This window comes from Amblyomma mixtum, chromosome 8, assembly GCF_055824585.1.
Source record: "Amblyomma mixtum isolate Tamu chromosome 8, ASM5582458v1, whole genome shotgun sequence".
Taxonomy (NCBI): domain Eukaryota; kingdom Metazoa; phylum Arthropoda; class Arachnida; order Ixodida; family Ixodidae; genus Amblyomma; species Amblyomma mixtum.
The window spans coordinates 94,037,489-94,048,131 of NC_143019.1; the positions used below are offsets into that span (position 1 = coordinate 94,037,489).

General features: G+C 45.7%; 1 protein-coding gene across 1 annotated transcript; it reads right to left on the bottom strand.

Annotated features, from left to right (window-relative positions):
• Positions 1-2,898: 2,898 nt before the first annotated feature.
• On the bottom strand, positions 2,899-10,216 carry LOC149333546 (toll-like receptor 2 type-1). Its single transcript, XM_089558710.1, has 2 exons — positions 10,136-10,216; positions 2,899-7,611 (listed from the first exon to the last, which is right to left on the bottom strand). Exon 2 carries the CDS (start codon positions 7,603-7,605, stop codon positions 5,323-5,325), a length of 2,283 nt encoding a protein of 760 aa, XP_089414836.1. The 5' UTR covers positions 7,606-7,611; positions 10,136-10,216; the 3' UTR covers positions 2,899-5,322.
• Positions 10,217-10,643: the final 427 nt, after the last annotated feature.

Sequence of the window (10,643 nt, forward strand, 5' to 3'; positions counted from 1 at the left end):
TCTTTCTTGTCAACAGCGCCGTAATCAATGAGCCACCGCGGCGGGGCATATACAGTCGAAGGTAAAGGGAAGGAGACACGAAAATAAAAAAACTTGCTTAGTCACGATGAAACAGAAGTGGTCAACGTCACCGGCTAAAATCAAATTAACGAGGAAAAAACTCGTGCAAAACACAGGAGGTATAAAGCGCAATTCCAGAAAAACTATTATAAGTGATAAAAAAACTTAAACCGAAGTAATAAAACACGAGGCCAAGAAAATGGCGAAATAATAAAAAAATAAAAACAAAAGCGGGGCGCAACAAGAACCGTCCTCTGTCATAAGGTGGAGCGTTAAAATTTATAAAACTGTCGAAGGTATCTTTTTTTCACTTTCGATGAGGGCTACAGACTAAGTACTGACGCAGGATTCGCTGTTGTAGTCCGTCGCAATAGCTCCCAGTACTTCACGTGTTAACCGCTCGCTCTTTTTGGCCAAGAGCGTAGACTCGCGCAGCAGTGACACATCCGGTTGGTTGGCAATGCTTGCAGTGGTGGGCCAAATGTCCTCCGAGGCATTGCTGTGGAATCTTGCGTGCTCCATCGCGCGTTTGTTGTAGCACCGACGCGTATGTCCAGTGTACAAAGAAAGCAAAGTCAGTCTGTCGGTGGGTTAACCTCACCAGTAAAGAGAAATGTAGCGGTTTTCGCAGGGTACAGCACAAGCAACCTTTTGTGACTTGCCGAGAAAGAATGGTTTAAAGCCTCTAATTGTCCTACGGTGTAGTTAAGAGGAGTGGACTATCCTCTTCCTCAATGTCAGGTTATACGAGCACTCGAGAAGTTTGCAGGGGAAGACACCAGTGTAAAAGTTGCAAGCACTACAAGCTACACACAGAAACGAAAAATGTATAGCGAATTAGCCGCGGCGATTAAGTGGTTATTTTTCACGACTCCTCACCCCAGGGACGCGGTTTCAGTCCCAGCGGGGACGGCCGATTTTTGATGCAGGCGAAATGTAGATGCCCGTGCACTGTGCGATGCAAGCGCACGTTGAAGAACCACGGGAGTTTCAAATTATCCTGAGCCCTCCAATACAGCCTCCTTCATAGCCTGAGTCGCTATGGTACGTTAAACCCCAGAAAACCAGAACCATAGCCGGAGATTTCCGCAGGCATATTTGATCACCAACGCACGAGAAATTTGCATTTCCACACAGTCAAGAGTCTTGCCCACTGGTCAGATGTGGTTTTAGAACAGGCAGCAGGCAACAGGTGAATGAGAGAAAAAAAGAAATAAAATCCTGACACTCATAGGGTTTTTAGTTGCGGCGGGCCCTTCCGATTTGCTCATAAAGTGCATGTTTTTTTTTTTTTGCCAAACAATGATTCCGCTCATAGTTACGCTATGAGCAATTTGTCATTTTTCGTGTGCCCTTCTGTGTAAACTCACCGGTTTAAATTACTGTAATGCATTAGCAACTAACCTCTTTTCTCACTTTCATTTCCTATGAAACTCTTTAAATAGCGTGATAAGGTTAAAATATTCAGAAGTGACCTCTCTAATCAAGACGCCCCGAATGCGAAGTGTGTTTACTCAGTCAAGGATGTAGAAGAAGCCTGTGTAAAACTACTTGAATACATATCGAACGGCTGCACAGTTATCACAGCCCTCCCTAGATTCAGCAATGAAATTTTATTAAGGGCGGGCGCGAACAGGGAGACGTGATCTCGGCAGTGCTCTTCATCGCCTGCTTACAAGAGGTATTCAGAAGCCTGGATTGGGAGCAGATGAAATAAGGGTTAATACAAAAAACCTTAGTAATCTGATCTTACCTGATGACAATGCCTTGCTAAGTCACTCAGGAGATGAGCTGTGAAGCATGATGATTGAGTAAGACAGACAGAGCGGATCGATGGGTATGCAGAAAACCAAAGTAACTTTTAACAGCCTCCGAAGGCAACAGCAGTTATTGGTAGCGAGGTGCTGGAATTGGTAAGTGAAATCCTCCACTTAGGGCAGATAGTTACCGTAGATCTGGATCACGAGAATGAGATAATTAGAAGTTTAGGCATGAATTCATATGGCAGATTCGCTCAGATTGTGAATGGCAGTTTACCAATATCGCTCGAGAGAAAAGTATACAATGGCTGTATCTTACCGGTACTCAACAATGGGCCCGAAACGTAGAGGCTAACGAAAAGGATTCAGCTCAAGTTAAGGACAACGCAGCGAGGTACGGAAAGAAAAATGACCGGTGTAACGTTAAGGGACCGGAAGCGGCCAGAATGGGGGAGGGAACAAACGTGGTTTAGTGACGTCCTAGTCGAAATGAAGAGGAAGAAATTGGTTTTAAGGAAAGATAACCGATGCTCCTCAAGAGAAACGGAGTGCTGAAGGAAGAGTAGCGGGGGGTGGCAGGAAGTTATGTGGGCGGAGGAGGTTAAGAGGTTTGAAGGGATACGGTGGCCGCAGCTGGTAAAGGACAGTGTTAGCTGGAGGAATATGGAGGAGTTCTTTCTCCTGCAGTGGGCGTAGTCAGGGTCCTCATGATGATTACAATGGGCGCTTAAGATCACGCTTTCGAAGCGGGCATGACCCCCAAGTTATAATCGTTGTAATATTGTAATTTATTATATTTTGCAGCTCATTGCAGAAATGAACTACGATGAGGCAGTAGTTTTAATCTACAGGACAAGAATTTCTCACACTGTTCTAAGTGCGCAACACGAGAACTTCCTTTGCGGCCATTTCTCAAAGCACTTAACGGCAACTGGAATGCCTCAAGGGGCGTTGTGGTCACACGACTGGAGTGAAAGCCACGAGTCCCAATTATTTGCTGTCATTTTGGTCAGTTAAGCCGTTGCAGCTTTAAAATAGGACATCAGTTCAAAAAATATTAATCAGTAAAAAGCCATCGTGAATGCCACAGTCCAGGAACTCCTTTATTACAGAAGCGAATAAGACACAAGGGTATATCCAAAACAACTCCACGGGGTGTACCACAGATTTTAACACAAAATTGTCAGTTGTCTGGCTTTAGAACAGCCTTACAAAAGCAACATGGCACCCGTTTGAAGAAGGCCCCTCGTCCTTTCTCTGCCTCACGTACAAAGAAGTAGGTCAATGATTGCATACTTATGCGAAGACAAGGACTGATGGCAATGTACGCAGTGCGCATGAAACATGTACATTCAGATCATGAAAAGTACGAATACATGTCTAAAAATGTGTTTGGAAGTCAATTTATCGAACATGGTGAACCAAAGGAGCACATAATGAATATGGTGATAGGCTAGTGCTGCAGCACAGACTACAAACACAGTTTCAGTACATTGCATACCACGTGCAAAATATATACACAGTGATTGGTGGCAAAGTGACAACAACTAACACAGGAAAGCTTGTACAAAAGCCAGAAATATGCACCAGGACACAACGTACACTTCTAGAATCCGCGCATGTGTTGACGGAAAAAAGTCCATAACTATTATTGGAGATGCGAAAGAACCGCCCTTTCCCCGGTTCATCATGACCAGCCTTCTCGTCCATTGGCGGAGAAACTACTTCACGCGCGGTCTAATCGCTCCACACCGCCTCATAGCCCGCGCTCGATAAAACCCCTAACGTTACAAAAAGCATTCCCAATACCCGTATTCCTGACACAAAGAATGCACTTCGAGGAAAGGTATGCGCAAATGCAAAGTTCAATGTCCAACTCCTTTCCGGGTTTGGTTTCGCGCCGGAAATCTCAGCATGTCTGTTTTTCTGAAATAAAGATTTTCTTTTTTTGGGAGGGAGGGAAGGGTGGCGGGATGTGATTCTTAAATAGCAGGCCACCGCGAGACACCTCGAAAGAGGCTACATTTTCACCTGTTTATAAGCCTGGTACAGCCTTCCTTCGCCGAAAACAAAACTTCCTGATACCTTGCTCGCTATGACTCCAGAGTCAGCGTAACACACTCCCTTGTCTTACATTGCCGCATGCAGCGTGCAGCGAGGTGGCTTGACTTACTGGTGCCAAAACTGAAAGGCAACACACCAGAGTAGCCATAAGGGTTAATTCGGTTTTCCAGAGTTTTCTAAGCTGTTCGTGATGAATTTAGGCTGCTGCGTAGAGTTTTGAGGAATGTTACTTCTCGAATTTCTCAGAAAACATCAGGATATTAGAGCAGTTTTTCATGCTGCTACTGATAAGTGACTCCTTGAAAATGCAGTCCCCGTGCTGTAGACCGAGCGATTACGCTTTACTTGAACACTGAAAGCAAAACTCCTTGCTAAAAAAATTCCCTTAGTGCTATTAGCACGACTGTACACTGAAGGTGCTCTAAACGAATGCGCGTTTCAGTGTGTAACTAAGGAATGTATTACACTGCGCAGTAATCTTTCTTGCTTGAAATCCACTATCTGTGTATATTGCTAGTCTGCTAAAATAATCAGTTAAAGCTACCTTACTCTCTAAATCTTAGGCATGTACTATAAGTGCAGTCAGCATTGATTTCGCTGGTTATATGAATATTTGTTTGTGTCCTTAACTCTGCAGTGGTTATGGGAACATTCTGAGCTGTACGAAGCTTTGCCTATCCTTAAGAACCGGAGGTTGAGACAGTCGAACATGACGCTATATACAAACTGCCCTCAATACCAAGTAGTAAAGTGTTTCGAACATCTAAAGGTGTTTTTCACGAGAGTGCAGTTAAAAAGACTCATAAGCTGGTAATCAGACCTCTACCCGCAGTGCTGACCAAGAGTCGTACAAGAAGTTTTTCGAAATGCGAGAAAGTTTTTTGCTGCCATACACAAAGTAAAAAAAAAGTCGTATCATTTAGTGGTTTCATAACATTGATTTCTTTCTGTTGCCTTTCCTGAAGCACTGTGTTGGCGTGCCCTTCACTTTCTGGTATGCATATTTTTCTGCACTCTCAGTGAAGGCAGGATGAAATTTACGCCTTAACCTGTAAATTACACGCGATATACAGCAGAAATGGTGCCTAACCCGCAAATAGTTCATAGCTGGCGACAAAACAAAGACACAGCGTACCCCGTATAGAGGATACGCTAACATACATGCTATAATTTCATTAAGCCCTTTTTAAGGGACACCAGGATTGGACTTTAGGTAAAGCCTCTACAAAGCGATGTAGCGTCAGCGGTATGTGAACTCTGATTCGAATGGTGACAGTGCCTAGCATTTGCCGAGAATGTCGCTACGGCAGCAAGGCCAGTGTAATACAAGACTAGTTCCAACACTAACGGCAGTATAATACAAGACTAGTACCACCAGCAACGGTCTAAACCTCATGAGACCGCAATACTTGGAAGCAGGAAAGTTTAGAGCACACGGCTACTGTTGCAGAGCAGCCTGGACCTGGAGCCAGAAGAGGTTGTTCAGGGCCTCGCTCGAACCGTCGGGCGGTAGCTCAACGTAGGTGCGGGACCTGATGAGTTGCGTCAGCATGGAGCTCATCTCAGACTCCTCCAAGTCGTTCTTCCTTATGAACACCAAGCCATCGTTGCGGTCGTTCTCAAACAACCGATGCCGCGCCAGGCTCAGCTCAAACATGCACCAGCGACTGCGGCAGAACTCGCGGCTCAGCACGAACAGCGACACGCGGCTCTGCATTATGGCCCGGCAGATGTTCTCGGTGATCGGGAGGCCCGGGATGAAGTCTCGCTCGGACACGCAGAGCCGAAACTTCATGGAACCTTCGAGCTTTGGAAGGAGCAAGTCTCGCACCCACTCGGTGTCCGAGGCGTGGTACGAGAGGAAGCCATCCCACAGAAAGCTTCCTGTGTGCGTCTGTCTTCGATACGCTTTAATGGCTACTTTGAGATACAGCAGGGTGTACATGCAGTACCAGCGGTTCCTGTAAATGGCATAGCCGACCAAGGAGGCAACCATGATAGAGAGGAGCGCAGGAACACCGTAAATTCTGTAGTAGTCGGGCGGGGCGCAGTCGTCTTCATTCGAGGGCGCCTCGAGAACGAGCCTTCCCTCGAGCTCCTCAGGATGTTTGCAGACAAAGCACTCCGTACACTGAGCAGGGTGCTTCTGCAGCACGGAAAGAAGGTTCTTCAGCTGGCAGCTTGAGCAGTCCCAGGGATTAAAGCTGAGGTTCACGTAGCTGACGTTGTTGATGTCGCGCAACATGTCTTCGTTTATATTGGATAGCACGTTGTGCTCTAAGTGAAGTGTTTTCAGTTTACTCATGCGAGAAAATAAAGGTCCCTTCCACTTTGATATCCTATTATAGGCAAGATTTAGCTCCTCGATAGGAGCATACTCCAATGCACCCAGTCGTAGTTCTTTAATCTCGTTCTGAGACAGTATGAGTCGAGTCAAGGAGATCAAAGTGGAGAATACTTGCGGGCTTTCGAAGAGCACAATCTGGTTTTTATTGAGGTTCAGAAAAATAAGTTTTCTAAGTCCCTTAACGTTTTCTGCGTCCAAATGCCTAATCTTGTTGCCAGCCATAGAAAGGTTGTTGAGGTCTTCCAGGCATTCAAATGGAGACCCAAAAATCCTAGCTATATCGCAGTTGTCTAGCGCCAGTCTCTTGAGCAACGGAAATCCACAAAAGGCGCGATTTGGTAAAGAGCTGAGCTTGGTTCCACTCAGAATTAGCCGCTGAATGCTGCTGTTCCCTTCACCATCCCTGGGGTAGTACTCGAACTCGATGCCACGTGGCACATTGGTATCGGACATGTCGAGCGTATCTAGCCGGTCTAAGTGAAAAATTGCCTTTGGAATTTCTGGTAGTTTTGTGCCGATAAGCGAGGCATACCTGATACCTGGGCTCATAATGGAGAACGCAAGAGGAGCGATCTCTGTAATGGGCGTGTGGAAAAACTCTAGGCGCTCAATTTTGAGTCCGAGTTCACCTGTGCTATTCTGAAGTAAGATTCTATCAAAGTGGCATTTATAGAATAAAAGGTGCTTTATGCGAGTGAAGGTGAAAGTTTCAAACATTTGATAAGGGAATTCCTTGACTGTGTCTGTAAATGTGACGTTCAAAATTTCGGTCGTGGTGGCGTCAATATTCCAGAACTTCAAATCTTCACTTTCACTCTCGCAAGAAGACCTGTTGCTATAACGATCGTGGAAGCCGTAGACGTCAAAGGCACAGCTTCCGTCAGCTAGAGTTCCGTTGCAGACGGCGAAGGCGGCTTGCGGAGGCTTGCCGAACGTTCTTTGCAATCGCATCTGGCGAATGTATAGGAGCAGGGAGAAAATGTTTAAGGTTTTAAAATCTGTACCCTTGAACGTAATGATTCGGTCGTACTTCACATGAGCTTTCGAAACCCATTTTCGAAACTTGGCGGATCGGAGCGACATGCAGACGATACTACCCTGAGGAGTTTTGCTGTGCACAGGTTCGTCGGACACTAGCACTTCTTCTATCGTCAGCGTATCCGGGTCGGCATCGATGAAAAGTTGCCGATTTCCCAGCCCTAGAACAGTGGGACAAACGGCGTGGACGTATCCGTTGTGAACGGTCACGTTGCAGCGCTCAAGGCGGTGCAACCGCTCTGCGTAGGGAGCGATGTGGGTGCAGTTCATGGACGTGCTGAGGCCACAGGCTGTTGTGACAGCCCACAAAAGTAAAGCGGCAGTTTTCATGCACATCTCCGTCTGCAAGAAAAGAATGTGGCCGTTGAGCAAACCACAACCTGAGGTCATTTTCTACCTAGGTTCAATTTAACTGCTAATAAAATAACCACTATCGGAAAGCTGTCTGCATTACTATCTCTTCTGCCGCTCACAGCTTGCAATAGAAAACTCGCGCTTAAGCACAGCATTAGGCGTACGCAGTACCACTGGGGCTTGAGGTAAGCCCACCATAATTTTTTAAAACAGGCTTTTAGAAGTATAACGACTTCTGCGGCATAGAATATCAATCTTGGCGGACAGGAGACAAGCAATGAAGCAGGTTACCTGGTAAGGTGGTCAAGAATTTTTTTAAAGTTAACTTTCTAACTATATACGAAAGTTGGGCGCCTGCTTTCAATTATTTATATTTTACTGCCGGTCCTAAAAAGGGTGCAAGCAGGAGAGTGAAGTGTTTTGAGAATGTCTGCGGGGCGTTCCTAATGAAGCTCAGCAGTGCCTGATCGATGTACAGCGACGCTTTCAAAGGCCAACAGCCTGACGCAGGGCAGCTTGCGTTGCTTTCGGCAGACACGTGTTCGTTTCAATTTTTTTAGCTTCGGTTTTCAGTGCGGGACTTTACGCGAAATCCGTGTCTTTATTCTGCGATTTTTTTAGTTTGTTGAGAGTAGAATTTAACGCAGTTGGTAGCGATTTTTTTCAAATGGGTGCCACAGTCTACATATCCTTGTCGTGAAAATCACTCAGGCATAAGCGAAGATAATCAAGTGCGCTTTCATGCCTGCCACGCGAAAATTTTTTAGCAGATACAGATTTTGAAGGTGGAGAGTTCTACGGATTTTATTGCTGCAGGAGAAATACACCATATGGCGATAGGAGCGGCCGTTTTCCACTGAGACGGGAAAGTGTCCAGTCATTGGCTGGTCATGTTTGCAGCCACTAGTGCCCTGAACACGAGTGAGTTGTCTAACTACTAAACGCCTGTCGAAGGTGTTGTGGCAACGTAGCATCTGCAGATTTGCGGATACCTGCAGCCGGTCGATATGAATAGCCGCAGCAGCTTGCGTAATTTCGAAAACATGATTTATTACGGAGGTATGGCTCAACAATTCTTTTAATTTGAGTGATATCGCGACAAAAGATTCCCGCTATCGAAAAGCGCGTGTCTTTGGCACATCCGAAGTGATCTCCCACCTGCACCCCTTACTCCATTGCGATACATGTCACGTGGCCTGTCACGTGACCAGCCCACGGGGTGACGTGGCTGGGGCACGGCCTTTGTTTTGCGTGCGCCCAAAAGGCTCATTTTTGGATAGCGTTAATTTTCGCGCGATATGGCCAAATTTTGTTAACGCACAGTGCTAAAAGTAACCGCGTTTTCAAAGCTCTACAAAGTATGTGGCTATTACTTACGGCCGCTTAAAAATCTGTAATTGCAATCACCCCCTTAAAAGTAGTAGTTTTACAGTTAAAGGTGCACTGAAGAGGAACCTGAACTGTTATTTTTACCGCTGGAACTCGATCTGTATGTTCCGAGCGTTCTTAGAAACTTCGAAGTACAGCCCTGTGCGGACGATTTCCCTAATTTAAATGCGAATAAATGTCGCGGCTCCCGCTTTTTTTTAAATTCCCAATCTTTCAGCAAATCCCGTGGCCACTTGCCGCTCTGCCATAGGCGGAGGAATACGTAGTGATCAGCGAAAGCAAAGAGTCCACGCGTATATGTATTTCCATGGGCCTAATTTGCAGCTACATAATCTCTGATTATATTTATTTATTCACGGAAACCAAAAAACAAAAACAAAATAAAAGCGAAAGCAAAGCCGTCACGCGACTGCTCCATGCGTTGGCTAACTCCTCCCACCGTCTGCGCTGAATTAAAAAAGGGGGAGGCAGACGTTAATCAGATTTAAATTAAGGAAATCGGTCACTCAAGGCAATAATTCGAAGTTTCTAAGAATGCTCGGAACGTGTAATTCGAGTTACCGCGGCAAAAATTCGAGTTCAGATTCCTCCTCACTGCACCTTTAACTATGAGAAATTATTCAATCAGCTTGCTAGTTGCATCCGTAACCTGTTTTGAAATGTCGGCCAGTGCTGGTATTGCAATACCGCAGAAACAATCTTTTTACCTCAAAAAGCCTTTTTTTTTTAACTTTGTTGCGGTGGGCTTCCATTTAAACACACGCTATTTGGCGATTATTGGTACGTAAAAAGTCAGCCTCTTCAATGAATAACAGCAGCTATTTATACCGAAAACTCACTACCATGCTCTTGGCGATATTGAACATGGGGTGAACATCATTTTCATTATCATGTCAGACTAGCAAAAAACCATGCCAATTATTTCGAGTGGTGCCCAGTGCCAGAAGAATTTTACGTGCGATATTTGTGATGCTTCACTGCTCTCGTTCTCTAACACGTGTGCTAAAACTTCAACATTTATGAGAAACTGCAGAAACTTCACAGTTGTATACGAGCTTTCGAAGCGCCAAGAAAGCGGCTCTTGAAGCTATCTACACGATGTGAAAAATAGAAAACTACGCACCTTGCTTTTGGAGCGCACAATACCGCGTGTTTGCTTTCGAAACACGGTGGGACAAAGTCACGGCGCAGACTGTGCACTTAGAATAATGTCGTCTGCGAACAGCGTCTTTTATCACTGCCTGCGCCTACACAGGAAGAGGAAGCGGTGTTCGAAGTTGCTCTCAATTCTCTGAATGTTAGGCAGCATTATGGCAAACAAACAGCAGCAAGTGTGGATATGAGCGTGACAACGAGGTCGTATCACCGCCAGTGCTATCCTTAGTTCAGGACGTGGAGACGGAACACGAATCTTTGCGTGTGGTGCCGCAAGATCGAGCGGGAACTCCGTGGCTACTTGCAAGGCCGTTGCAACCGACCCTGGTAATGAAAGGCTCGCGCTGACCCTGTGAGCATGTAAATTCCTGCAGGGAGACGTTTAGCCGCTTTGATTTTGTGTACGAGTTTGCTTTGCAGAGCACTGGACGACAGCAAGTAAAAAATCATTCAAAGCAACTTTATTCCGCCTCTTT

Excerpts from the sequence above, each read along its gene's own strand:
- LOC149333546 (XM_089558710.1), bottom strand. The coding sequence starts at position 7,605 with ATGTGCATGAAAACTGCCGCTTTACTTTTGTGGGCTGTCACAACAGCC.